Raw genomic sequence first — 14,851 nt, 5'->3', positions numbered from 1 at the left:
TCAGCCATGCCTTGTGTGATGTATTTCCTTCTCTTCCTTAAGCTTAGTTTTGCCTCTCCAGAAGTCTCTTTAACTATTCTAGTGAGTATCTTTCAGGTCCAAGGGTGAGGGGGAAGACCAGAGGAGCCAGACATGAACACACATGACCATGTCTCACCCTGTAAAGGGGTCCCAGCCAAGATTCCAACGGAATACCACTCCAGGTGTCATCCTTCATATCACCCTCTCTTGTGTCATCATCTAATGTATTCAAGTGTGACAGTTTTGCATACAGCTTGTGGGAAACTGGGACATTTCTTCTTTTCTTACCATCCAGCATATTTTTCACTAATTTTTCATTAATTTTTCTGGCTGCTTTGGGAACAGTAATTTTACCACACCTCCCTCTGAACAGGGCTACTTTCCAGAAGACTCCACTTCATCCTTCCCAAGCTGCATCTAGCTATTCAAGCAAGAGTCAAACTGACTTATGGAATGCCAAGCTAATTAAATCAGAGACAGTTCTGATTTAGGAGACATTTAAAGTACATTTATAGAACAGAAATATAGATAGTTTCACCCTTCATTATGCTGTTTTCCACCATACAACTCTTTGGTGACATTTCAGCTTTTATGGTGTTACACAAGTGTTAAAAGAAATGCACCAGATAATTTAATATGGAGTAGTGGTAGCATTAAGACAGTATTAAGTGCCAAACCCTTCAGATCTCTTGGTTAGACAAATGCTCAGCATGTGAAACTACAACCATCCATACACAAACGCCCAAAGGGAGAGCTACATTTCACTCTGGTGGAACTTTGAGGAATAAAAGCTAAAAATACCACAGAATGAGAGTAACTTAAAAAAGGACTTTAAGAAGACACGTACTCTAACCTTCAGCTGAAAGCAAGATAATTAGATCAGACTACTCAGGGCCTCATCCAACTGAGTCTTGAACACCTCCAAGGACACACATTTCCCAACCTCCCTGGTTCTTCTAGCATTTTACCACCCTTCATTCCAAGAAATATGGAGAGCCTCAAGAGCCTCTCATGTTCCAAACAAATTGTTGCAATATACCCCAAAAGATGCAACATCCCAGCGCAACCAGACTTGGTTAACAAACAGAGGACGTACTAGAGGGGCAGACATTGATTCCCAACAGGATCTCTGCAGGTACTGTGAGCAGAGAAAGTAACAGGCACCACAAATCACCCTGCTGTAATCTATTCTCAGTTTTACACCTACACACAGACAGACTGGGGACAAACCAAGCCCCAGCCGTGTCCTTCAAAAAATGCTTTTTCTTTGCCCCTTGACATTAAGCATACTCCTTTTTTTTTCTAAAAAGGATAGCTAATAATGCAGGAGTCTGCAGTTTTTGATGTTTCATGGCACACCCACACAATTGTGTTACCTTGCAGACCTAATGGAGATTCTATTTCAGAGAAGGCCATTACAAAAATGCAAGTGTCTGCATGAGAAAGTGAGTTCAATCATCTTTGAAAAGCTATATCATAAACAGCCAAATACAAGCACCAAGATCGTAGAAACAAACCCAAATATTAAGCCTGAACAGTAAGTAACTCATAAAACAGGACCCTATAGATCTCATTAGTCCGAGACATTATTTAAAAATTCATATATTACTTTCTTGATTTGAAACTGACCTTCTGAGCCAAGTCCTGAGGAATCTCCAGTTGCTATGCACCCCATTCTATGCTCCCCATCTCCTTTTTGAACAGCTCTCTGCAAATGTACCATCTTTCATACAGCAAACAGCCCACACTGAAAGAACCAAGTGTGAAAGGGGAAGATACACAGGAGTCCCCACACTGCTCAGCCAGCACACCTGCCTCACCCTGCTGCTCTGATCTCTAACCTGCCAAGCAACAGCCAGCATCCATCTGCCCAAAATACAGAGTGGAGTAAGAAAAGCAAGCAAAAATTTCTAATCAATATTTGTGCTGCTGAATTGCATATCAACATCTGTCTGTGATCATTCTTTACGGGGTTAGAAAAATCTACCTTTCATAGGATTCACTAGGAGAGAAAAAAGTACTGTCATCCTACCAGGCTGCAATTTCCATCAACAAACATGACAACATACACATAAGATCACAAAAAAATCTCAAAAGAAGCCTTGTTTATACAAAAAGTTGAATGTCTCCTTAGATTTGGTCAGTGAAACATACCAACATAGACCTCTGTTTCCAGCCTAGGCATTTTAAACAGATCCCTTTACAACTAAGTATATAAAGGGCAGGAAGTAGATTATTTATTAAAAGGGAACAGTTGTTGAAATTTCACTCCACAAAAACATGTATCTTTTTCTGTGTTACAGAATGCTGTCATCTATTGCTGTGAGAAAGACTCACAGTTAATTCTGGATCATTACCATGCCTAATTTCAGTGGCATGCACAGATCCCCTGTGAAGTCCATACACAAAATAACAACATTACCGTCTTTACATTTGGTTCCTAAAATACCTCTAACATGCTTGAATGTAAAGATTGTTATTTTAAGTGACAGCTGTGATACTGTTACTTTACCTAGCCACTGAATGGAAAGCAACAGCGAAAGACTTCACTGGGTTTCACAGCAGATACACCCTGAACTAAGAACACTGATTTTTCTATTCCACACTATGACTGACATGGATTGTGACCAGAAGTGAAACACCCATGACAGCCAGTGCAAATTTATACAGTCAAAGGATTCTGAAGAAGATCTCTCTACAGTACTATCAAAACTAACTACACAAAGCTCATTCTGGTCATCACGGATGTGACCATGCTGTACAATCATATTTCACGCCAGGATGGCACTGAAGCCTGCCTGAAGCCCTTGCAAGGAAAGAGAGTCAGCATTCAGCCCAAAGACACTGCCACAGTTAATTAGTTTACCCTCACCATCTGTACCTTTACCCTAAACACTGCTAATTATGCACAAAGATCACATGACAGTATTTGGAAAGAAATCACCCCACCTTCAACCCAGCTCTCCCACATCCACTCATATAATCCCCTGGCATTGCTGAACTTACTTTGGTTGCATTTTCTACACATTCCCTTCTCAATAAGTTCTTTAAGGTGCAATAGCCTCACTTTCACTTTCTCTCCTGTACCATAGGGCTGCATAATCACACACCTAGGAAAAGCCTACAAATAAACGCACAAATGGTCTATCAATGATATGGCTGCTGTATTGTAAGAAAAAACTTACTTTGCTTGGAAAATGTTTGTTTACTCATCATACCTGCAAGATCAATACTGCCACAAGATTAAAGAAAATCTCACTCTGGGGTGTGCTTCATGCACAACAAGCCTTCATGGATAATTTTCTTTTTTTTAACAGCTGGAAAGACAACACAATGAGAAAAGGCGATGGAGGCAGGGGAACCCAAAATGCTAAAAAGCCTTTCCAAAAGTAGACACAAGAGCAGATGTCACACTTCACACATTTATACAGGGCTTTTAAAAAAGCTGAGAGTTAGCAATAGAATGGTGCAACAACAGCCTCCTTCAGTCTAAAGTGAAGCAAATGATAAGGTGCAGTCATTCAATCTGATATTCTGACATAGTAAAAAGATCCTGGCATGATAGTGTTCCTTCCAGACACAGGCAAAAAAAAAAACTTTAATAAGTAACTACTTCATAAATTCTTTCAAAAATAGTGTTTAAAAAATGGCATCCCAATCCCAACCTCCTAGACACATACTTCCTAGATGCACTTCACCTCCATGGTCCTTTTGTAAAACAAATTGCAAGTTTTAATACAAATATCCAAAACAAGTTCCAGGTCTACAGTGCAGGCTTTTCTCTAACAGGGTGAGTAGAACATTGGGAATAAAGATTTCTAATGCTTCCAGGGAAGCATGGTCAGATTTCAGTTTCAAGATCCCTTTTTTACAAATGCTCTGGAGGTGGTGGAAACTCACAGCTCTACCAGCTGGCCATGAACTAAGATACCAGAAGGTCCCAGTCCTTCCTCTCACACGAATGCAGCTGAGAGTAGGTGGATGATGCAGTTTAATCAAAGCGCAATAAGAAGCAGGGTAAGGTGGGATGAAATGACAGCCTGAACTATTTCATTTTTACATTTCAGTTTCTCAAAAGTACTTTACAGTGTCAGATAGCTGAAGTATGATTCATCCTAAGGACTCATATCCTTTATTAGTGTGCTTTCTTGACAGAGCCTGCAAGCTATTTAACTAAGTTCTCATAGCTTTTCAGTTACAAACAGATTAGAACAATTCTAAGCATGAAAAAAGAAAAATGTACAGATATAGAGGGAAACAGGGGAAGAAAAATAGAAATATGAGAGTCTAAACAGAAGAACATTGAGAGAGACCTTTTTATCAACTTACAAAGGCTGATAACACTGCCTGGTATACAAAGGCTTATGCCTGTCCTCTATCTTACTAATGTGCAAAAGAATTCAAGTACTAGAGAAAGAGAGAAACATAAAATGGTAGAGGAAAAAAATTAAAATAGAAGAAAAAAACCTTAAGAAGAAAATACTCAAAATACAATCCTCACAGTACACATACACCTGACTGGCAGTATCAAAACTGCCATTACAAAAAAGGGCTATGGTCATATTTTAAGGAACATAAACTTGTGTTTCAGTTTCCTGTGAACTAAATTTAAAGTAGATTGTCACCAAACCCACAGCTTCTTTTGCCTCTCAAATTCCTTAATAAAGGTTAAATAGTTTTGATTTTTTTTCCCCTCACAGAAGTGGCTTAACATACAATCTCTCATCATAGATAATTACAACTATAAAACATTTGTCTTCTACGCAAAGCAGTATTTCAAAGTGAACCTTCACAAGGTCTGATTTTTATGACTTTACAAACGTGCACAGGATTGTACAACAAGTTACAAGGTATCCCATGCAGGAAAGTATGCAATTTAAAGGAACAATGGTAACTAAAAATAATAAGCCAACTGGACAGATGAGCATCAGGTAGCTTGCTCTCTAAACCCCCACCAGAGTCTACAGAAAGTAAGAGGACAACAGCTCTGTCTTTCCATCAGAGTCCAGCTGGCCAGCTTATGCTGCTGGCTAAAACAGGTCTGAGCTGGGAAGGCTGTTTGACGTGAGAGCTAACTGGACCTAGTGGTCAGCAAAGGCTGCTCACCCTGCCCAGACACACACTCCTCCTGCCTCCCCAGCATAAGCCCTGCCACTCCAGAGCCGACAGCAAGCAGGTCAGGAACAAACTGTCCTGGCTCACAGAAAAGGTTATCTGCTAATTTGACTTTATAAGCTCGCTCAGCCAGGGGCCAGACAAGAAGCAGCGCCAGGGAGGGAGTGGGAGCATACAGGTCTGATGGCCAGCAGCAACCAGGCTTATCCTACTGCCAAACTGCACATTGAGGCAGATTCTAAACTGGAGCTAGGTATGCATAAATCTCTGGCTGCCTTCACTGAGGAGGACAAATCTATTCAGCTAGCACAGAGTTGTGTTCAACGCTTAACTAAAAAGATGGCAAAATCCTTAAACTGACACAGGTATGTAATATGGAGCTTTGCCTTCCCTGACTTCTGCTCTAGAAAGTATGTAACCCAAACACAAATTCATAACACACTTTATATTTCATACACAGACAGCATTTAGCTGTAGTTATTTAGCATCAAACCAATGATTAAATTCCAGCCTTGAGAGGAAAGAAAGAGGTTTGCTCTCATTTCATCATTGACAGGAGCAAGACCAAATGCTCAATGCAATTGTTGATGGCACTCCTGTGAGTTTTCTGCCTCCAGATAGAACATTTGCATAAAAGAGAACTTCAAAACACAAACTGCAGATGTTTCTTATTTCATGTTTGGCACACAGACTACAACTATTACCTCATGCCTGCTATGCTGGCTTGCCTCTTTGTTTTTGAACTCAATGCACTATTCACCCCATGGAAACACAAAAAGATATTCCTAGTTTCCATCCACTTCCATATAACAACTACAGAGGAGAAGGCTACCTTTTAAACTTGGAAAGTTTATCAACTGCACTATGAAGAGGGGAACACCTAGGAAAATAAACTCATTAAGTTATACTTGAAGTTAATATAAACTTTAAACAGCAAGCTCTCAGGACATGCAGTCAGTTCTAGGGTCTGTCAAAAAACCTGAGCATTTGTAGTTGATCAGCTGAATCCTCCGATCAAAAAATAAATTTAATGATCATAGGCTATCATCTGTTTCACCCTTTCTTACAGCTTAGCTTTATTAGTATTCAAAACCAGGCAAGTTGCTCTCCAAGCTGCTTGTCATGCTAACATTTTTCTTACAGAATTACCTTTGTCCTCTCTCTCTCTCTCTGTTTAAAGGCTTAATTCAATCTCCTCTGTGCGTGGGGAAAAGTGAAGTAATCCTAAAATGAGTCAAAAAATACTAAATGGTTTTAAGTAGTTCCCACACTTTGCAAAGTGGAACAAATAAGAGTTTAACAGTCTTACTTTAGAAAAGAAAAGTGCATCATTTCTCTCCTCTTTGTAGTCAAATATCAGTTCTAAAGATATCCTTGACACTAAAATAAATGGAGAAGACAGACTCCCCCAAAATAAAATTTCACTGAAATATTTTGCTCAAGTATGAAAATGAAGGACAAAATCTTAGCACTGTTAAAGAGGTCTAATGTGCATTATAAACACAACAGGACCTGCTTTAATGTGGAAGTATCAGAAAACTGAACCTCCAGGCTATAGGTTTAGTGCATGCTAATGGAACTATGCACAGAATAACAGAACTATGTAAGGGAGTTCCCACATCGTTACATTTCAGTGGAAAGGATGAAATTCTCTCTTCATGTAAGACATGAGGAGATTTTCCTTACAAACTTCCAGTGCCCATGTCACAGAGCACACTTTTCCTCACAATTAGCTTTACAGCTTCCTATCACTCCTATTCAATGTAAAGAAGGACAATACCCTGGAAACTGAGAAGAAGTAGTTAGAAAAAAAAAAAATCCTTCACACAATACACCATCATCTCTATTTAGGATACTTTCAGTCAAAACCAGCACTTCTTGTGTTTCTGTCTTCACAACTAAAATCACTTTCAATGTAAAGCTTTACATTACAATAATTCTACCAACCACACAAAAGGCTCTGCTCAATCAGTTTGGTAATTTCAGATGACGAAGGGAACAGAAAGGATTTAAGACTGCAACTATTAGTTTTGGTTTTGCTAAGTAGCAAAAATGAAAGTTTTGAGCAATGGTATTTCCAATGTCTTTTTGCCCTTTTAGTTAGGTCAGTACACTTCATACCTTGTTTTCTTATTACCCAAGGAACCACCAGGTCTTTGATCAGCGTTAGCCACTGAACTTTTATACAAAGCACTAATTCTCAACTATAAGAATGCCTCCAGAGGCACTGAAAATTGCCAAAAAGTCTAAATGCTGAAGGTAGGCATTCGGCAGGGAAGACATCATCTTACAAGAAAGACAGGCTTGAAAAAAAAAAAGGGTAATTTGTTTTGAAACATTCTAAAAAGTTGCAGCTTTCCACACCATCTGGAAACTATGCTATGAAAGGAGTAAAACAAACATTAAAAACATAAGGATACCTTATAAGGAATCTCAGTTCTGACTCCAGGATCATTCAAGAATGTTTCTTGTGTGAATACCACACCACTGGTCTCTAGTGTATCAGAAGGTTGAAAGCATCTTTTTCTTTTTTAAATGCATTTGCTAGGTGTACTTCAGGTATTTTAAGAAATGAAGAGGCAGTTAAGACCTTTACTTGACACACCTTGCACTACCCTTCCTCAGCAAGACTGAGAGAGTCTCCTACCACCTCTTCAGTCATTATCCATTACTCTGGACTTGCTTAAACCTGTGAGTCCACTAATTGGTGGAAGTTACACTGTCCAATGGAATTAATGTCACTTTTTCCTGATCCTCACTTAACCTTCCTTGACCTTCCTGGTAAGTCTGGGGATTAACTATATACTTCCTGATGTCATCTGCAGCAGCAAACCAAGACTGTGATTGCTGGGAGATTTTTCCATTGTCCACCAGCTGACTGAAGAGCTAGTCTATTTGACTCTAAATATCCCACACCTGCCAGACAACAAGCATAGAGGTTTCCTGCAGTGAAACAGACAGATTTCTGTCAGATGCCTCACACCAGGCAACTGTAAATCCCTTATTCAGTATTTAACTTCAGTATTTTCCTGGTCCAGCTTCCCCAATTAGTTTGCTGTAAGGTTGAACAAGTCCTAGAGTGGGTACATGGGAGGTATACAAGTGGAGGTACACAGGAAGCAGGGAGCAACTACTCACTAGATTATTTGAGCTGCAAAATGAAATCATGCCCTGCAATTCACCTGCATACACCCCTTCAGGCAAAAAGAGGAGGTCATCTGCCATATTTTCCTGTATTTCAGAGACTATTACACCTCTAAGGAAAAAGAATAAAAAATTCTCAAAACTCAGCCTCTTTTCTTTGTGTTACTGACTCCTTTTACAGATGGGTCTTTCAAATCTCAAAAAACAGCAGAGATCCCTGGGGAATGAGGAATAGAAAGATGCAGTGTCATTTACAGCACGGCTGGCTGCAGAGAAATAGGTCACTTGAGCGTGGCTGTGCAATCAATAGGATGTTCACACTCAGGCAACCGAGCCAGATGCTGTGGAGCACAGTGCCCAGGGAAAGCCAGCGTCCTCAGGGGCAATTCCACAGGGCTCAGCACTTTCTGGGAACATGAGGCATGATGTGTCAGGACTAACACACTTGTGAGCATATTTAACATGAGTTATTCCCTGCTGCAATTTTTCCTCCTCTTCTCTAGGCCTCTGCAGCTGATCTGCAATGTCCCACAGGCCACATATAGTGTCTCCTCAACTTGCCCAAGACAGCAAAAAACTTCATGTAGGAGCCTAAGGTAGGAGCCAGAACTTATTATACTTCACTACACCTCCCCTCAGTGCTGGCAGCAATAAACTTCAGGACACTACATTTAGATTATTCCAGAAAAGAAATATCAAAAAATAATGGCTTCCTCCTGAAGAAGTTTTATGGAGTGCAGCTGCCCAGCTGCTGGCAGGGGCTGCAGGGAGGCCTGTGTGAGGAGCGTCTGGGGCTGCCAGGCCATGGACACAGCCGGTTCCAGACAGCCCCAAGGCAGCCACAGCAGGGTTCAGCTGAGCCTGCTGCCCTGATGCAGTGCCTCAGGGAAAGCATTTGCACAGAAAGAGCAAAACATTCCCCATGAGCAATGAGAGAGGGAGAACAAGAGTGTGAGAAACAACCCTGCGAACACAAAGGCAAGAGCAGGAGCACAGTAGGAGGAGCAGGAGCTCTGGTCAGATGCCCCCTGTAAGGCACTAGAGAGCAGGATGGAGCAGGGCAACAGCACAAGGAAGGAGTGTGAAGAGAAGTCGGCATGGACTGGACTGACACCACGGCCAAGTCTGTTCTGCCTGTGACAGCAGCTGGCAAGCAATCTCTGTCTTCATCTCAACACGAGCTTTTCCATCCTATTTTCTCTCCTGTCTCACTGACGATTGGGAGCAGCAAGCATTGGAGTAGTGAGCCAAGGCTAACCCGTGGCAAAAGCCAGTACAAAAGCCACTTTTTGAATCACAGTGAATACGCCTGAATGTGTTTTTGGGCTAATCACAACCACAATGAGACTGTTTCATTGTCAGTGTACAATTCTAAGACACATTTGGCCACCCAAGAGATTACTGATGACTACAAGCAAGTCAGCACTTTTTCAGCCAAAGAACCACCAGCACAGGAAATGACAATTAGTTTAACTCTTTAACTATTAAACAACAGGCAAGTTGTATGTTAAAAAAAAGCATCCAAAGAGTACAGAACACACAGCAGTTGATACCGAACAAGAATAGTACAATCTCTCTTCTCCTTAATTAACTTGTCTACAACAAACAAACTTTACTTTTAACAATGGTAGATGATCACCTCTGGCTACAACCTCAAGTCATGCAATTTAGGAGGCTTTCAGCTATTCTTACCACTATGCCTCATATTTTGAAATACATGGGTTCTTTAACAGGTATTAAGTGCCTGGCTAAAATTTTAGCATAAATAATTTTGCACCGTAAGAATCAATATTTGATTGACATAAGTTCTATACATTATTTGGAGAATCTACAGGTGCTGTTTTCCTACCAGCACTTCCTTCCCCACCTCCCACTGGGGCAGACAGAATGGCTCAGGCTGCTTTTTACTACATATTTATTCTGTAAAACTCCTTAAAACAAATGCATTCTTTTCAAAATGACTAAAGTAATAACTACTTCCTTTAATTAAAATTTTAAAAGCAAAGAATTATTGCAACCACAAGTCTATATTCAGTCAAAGTGTAACATACAGGAGATCAGAATAACTGCTAACCTCCAAACCCAACACTATAATACACTCTTACATCCATAATTCTTCTCTTGCCAAGCAGTTAAGACATAATTGTTCTGCACACATTAAAGGAGTGGATGCTATATCCATAAAAGTGAATTGCCTGGAGGGAGGAAAAAATAAAGGCGTTGTTTTTGAAGGGAAGTAAGTAGCTCCTGTTCACCATCAAACACAGAATGTCATTTGACCCCATAGTGATCTGTGAAAGACAGCAGAGGCCATTCTAGCAGCCAGCCTTGCAGCTGGAACATTACATTTTTAAGTGTGGGTGAACAATCTTTATAACGCACCACATACAAACACATTTATACACCTATAACTGGTAACCGATTTGAAATCTATGCTTGGACTAACTCACCATTTATTGCCTGTAAAGATAAACCTGCCTTTTCAAGATACTTCTAAAGCTGTACCATCCCTGGATGCCCATCTCTGATAGCAGAGCAAGAAAACTTATTACAAAAACAAAGTCACCAGACTTCTGTCTGCTCTTACACCTCAAAGGATGAAAACGAGTGCCATCAGCCCCATCCTCCCCACCCTGGCTGAGTTAGGAAGCTGCCTTGGAAGCCCACATATATCCCAAGAAGGCAGTGCCACACGGGTTTTACAATGTGTTGGGACCTTATTGCTGCTGCCACTTTGCTTGTGACATCATTAAATAATTTTTCAGACCCATGTGTGTCATGCTGCCAGTGAGGCTCAAGTGCAAGGAACATAGGGCAAATCACACTTCAGGAGCAGAGGGGTGCAGGCTACTATTTTTAGGGAGTGCCAATAAAATCCTTTTGATGTCCAACATTACCAATAGGCAATAATGGACAGTGGAAAGGAGCTTGACTAAAGGTGGCAGAGTTTACTACAAGTAATAAATATGTGTTACTTCATTTCAAAGAGTGCTTCTTTCACTTTCCACAGGCATCTGTTGGACACACATGGCCCAACCACATCTAGACAAACACTTTCATAGTCTTAAAAGAGTTATTAACCAAATGTGCATTTCAAAGGCTGGTCTAGATAAATAAGCAAAGGGATTAAAATGCTGCATGCCCTTCACTGCAGTTAAATTCCTGTAAAGGCAGCAGTTACTCACGTGCTGTAGAGGTTCAAACTAAGGGTTTCATAAACAGTCACATGTTCAAGAAGACTGGAAGACTTAAGTCAATCATACACATTTCAAATTTAATTTTTCAGCAATTTAATTTTTCAGGACAGGCACTGAGACTGTAAGAAGCTGAAATTATTTTGCATGAGCAGCAAACTGTGTCATTAAATTCACTGATTATACAAGAAGCACCTATCTAAAAAAAAAATAAAATCTCAGTGGGATACAAACAAGACAGCAATTTTTTCTCAGAGAAGGCACTCCCATTGAACCAAAAAGCAAGTACCATGTAGAAATGAGAAGAAAGAGTAAAACTGAAGGTCACAAATTAAACATGCTCCAAAAGTGTCCTTGCCTGTCACATTTTAAGATAACCAGAATTAATTTGCATCTATTATCTAAAAAGCTGTTAATTCCCCCGTGTAAACAGAATAACTCAGTAAGCACCTAGCTTTGTAAGAGAATTATATGATTTCCAACTGTATGATTGTCAGTGATTTTCAAAAGGCTTTATATACCCATACCCATAGATAACAAAAGTACAACTAGCAAAATAGAAGACTTTTCAGTATAAAAATATGCTTACCAATAATTATCAAGTCATTAACTCTTATACTCCCACACCAATTGCAATCTACATCAAGTAGCTGCCACTGAAGTATTAAACATATCTTGGCAGAAGAAAGGTTCCTTCAGCTTAAGAAATAAGTGCCCAAACTCCTGCTTCCTAGTAGGACACTACTGTTCTGCTATGAAATACTTTGCCCGTGCACAGCTTCCTTAGAAAAAAAAATAAAAACACCTAGTATGGTAGCAACAATAGCATAGAGTCTTAGAAGCTATCATTCCTTCAATAAAAATACCTGCACAGAGCTAATTAACTTCCACATCTTCAGACAGATTACAAACCACACAAAACAGCTTCTCAACTGTTTCCCAGTAGCAGAGATGAAGGAGGGCACTCCTCAGTTGGAAATTATGATGCAGACATCATCTCTCAAGGTTAAACCTCCATCTACCTGCCTTCTAATTAGCCACCACTTTCTGTTAGTTTATCCTATCTCAAATTAGATCTTTTTTCTACCAGTTTTGCTACCTTACACCTCTACTGCTTACAGAGACATGCATTTAAACACTCAGGGTTAATACAAGTTCAAAAGAAAAGAAGGGATGGGGGAGGAACTAGAGGCAATACACAAAATTTGTTCTCCAGTCTTACAGGCAATTCTGACAAACAAGCAAAGCAAAACATGAATCCAGTAATTCACTGCAATTGCTGATAAATACAGCACAACACTAAAACACTTTATGTGACCCCAAACAAAAGGGAAAACAATGTATCAAATGTCACAATCTAAAGTTTTCTGAAACAAGTGAAAAATGAACACTAACAGCCTTTGTAATGGTCTGAAGTTAGCGTCAAGAGTACACAGTGATGATATAACCTTTTAATATTCCTGTCCCTAAGACAAATAATAAAGAATTGAAACACCCTAAATTCCTGCAGTTTCCATCAAATTAACTGAGATCTCCACACCTTTTGTTCAGAATACCCACTATTTTTGCAAGCTGTAGTACAAAGATAATGTAACTCCATTCTTCTGCAGGAAGCACTAAATAGTTTTTAAAAATGCTTCAACAAGGCAAATGTATTATACATAGAAATTCATAATTTAAACACAGTACAGAAAAAAAAAAGAACAATGTCTTCTTTCACTTTATAGGGATGAACATTAGCCTACTTGTAGAGATTCAGGCAGCTGCTGAGAATGTCTTAGCAGCTCTTGTATTTGCAAGAAAAACCCTGTCACTTGCAAGCAAAACAATCTCACCATTTAAATATATCAGCTAACTGTATACACACATTATGCAGTCATCTTTTGTGAACCCAAAATCAAAACATAAATCCCAATTTCTATAGGAGAGAAATTACTCCAACAGCACCACTTTGCACTTGCAATGGCAGAGCCAAACCACAGACCTCCACTTGTGATCAATTGCTTCAATAAATCAAAACATGACAAAATATTTGCAGAAGCCCTGCCAAAGCAAGACAGGTGATACAGTCGGTAGTATTTTCAAATCCTAAAAAAGGCATCCTAAAGTGCCGGTGCCTCGCCTTACCTGCCCAAAAGCAATGTTCACACGGCTCTGCAGCCAATTCAGCGGTTTTGCTCGGCCAGTTTGACAGCCGTGACAGGGGAAGTCAGCCCTTCGCTTGCACAGAGGTGTTTCCCCTGGAACAACCTAACTCCATGCATTGACATTTCAACGCATCCCTGCCAGCCTGCAGGAGCTAGGCTCTAATTATTCCAGAGACAGAGAAGTGGTGGAGAAAAAAGGGAAAGAAAAAAAGAAAAAACACCAAAAAAAACCCAGGACTGGACCCATTTGTTCCGGTCGAAATTTACAACGAAATTTACAAGAGAAGCACGCTTCCAGACCCTGCTTAAGGGTACACCAGCATAAATCGGGGATGGAAGAGAAAGCTCAAAACATGCAAACGGATTATGTAGGTTAAGCTCAGCTTTTGTCATCCGCTCCGGGGTCCAGCTAAGGAAACGCTGAGCCTCCGGCTGGGGCCGATTCGGCGCCAGCGGCCCCGGGCCGGCCCCCGCGCCCCCTCGGGGCGCCACGTCCCGCTCCGGCCGCGGGGCAGGGGCCGGGGCCGCGCCGCCTCCCGCGCACGGCGGGGACGGAGCCGCTTCCTCCGGCGCTCCCGCGGGGACCCGGGAGGGAGCCGGGCCGGGCCGGGGGAGGGGACGGGAAGCGGCGCGGGCCCCTTTGCTTCCCCCCGCCTTAGCCCCTTCCCTCCTTAGCGCTCCTTACCCGCCTTGTAGCCGCGCAAGCCGGGCTGGGGGTGCAGCCCGCCCCACATGGTGCCGCGCCGGGCCGGGCCGGGGGACCGCCGCTCTCCGGCGGGCGGGCTGGCGGCCCGGATGGGCGGCGGAGGCGGCCGCTCCCGCTGCCGCTGCCCGGGGAGCTCAGCGGGGCGCTGCCGCCGCGGCGGGGGCTGCTGCCCGCCCCAAGGGCGCCGCGGCCATGCTGCCGGCGCTGCCGAGCGCGGTGGGACCTGGCCGCCCCCTCGCCGAGACAAAACTTGCTCTATTGCGCTGCCGCCGCCGCCTCCTGCCTCTCCGGCGCCGGCAGCGGGGCGGGGACAGGGGCGGGAGCGCCGCAGATGCGGCGGCTGCTGCTCGGGGACGAAGCGCTTACATAACCCGGCCCAAGGGGCGAGCTGCAGCGAGGGGCTGCGGCGGGGACGAGTCCGCCCGGGCCGCCCCGGCCCAGCCCAGCCCAGCCCAGCCAGGCCCGCTCAGGCCCCTCCGGGCCGCGGAGCTGGCTTTGGGCTCGCCTTTGGGCGTGTATGCGCC

The 14,851-nt window shown here is 42.3% G+C and overlaps 1 protein-coding gene across 1 annotated transcript in view; it reads right to left on the bottom strand.

The window, feature by feature from the left end:
- Positions 1–14,409, bottom strand: part of CEP85L (centrosomal protein 85 like) — a 105,021-nt gene extending 90,612 nt beyond the window's left edge. Inside the window, exon 1 of the mRNA XM_058800987.1 lies at positions 14,307–14,409. Within this exon, the coding sequence (XP_058656970.1) occupies positions 14,307–14,355 (49 nt within the window). The 5' untranslated portion in view covers positions 14,356–14,409. The remainder of the gene's footprint in view (positions 1–14,306) is intronic.
- Positions 14,410–14,851: the final 442 nt, after the last annotated feature.

Source organism: Ammospiza caudacuta, chromosome 3, assembly GCF_027887145.1.
Source record: "Ammospiza caudacuta isolate bAmmCau1 chromosome 3, bAmmCau1.pri, whole genome shotgun sequence".
Classification (NCBI taxonomy): Eukaryota; Metazoa; Chordata; class Aves; order Passeriformes; family Passerellidae; genus Ammospiza; species Ammospiza caudacuta.
This window is presented reverse-complemented; position numbering and strand designations above follow the sequence as displayed.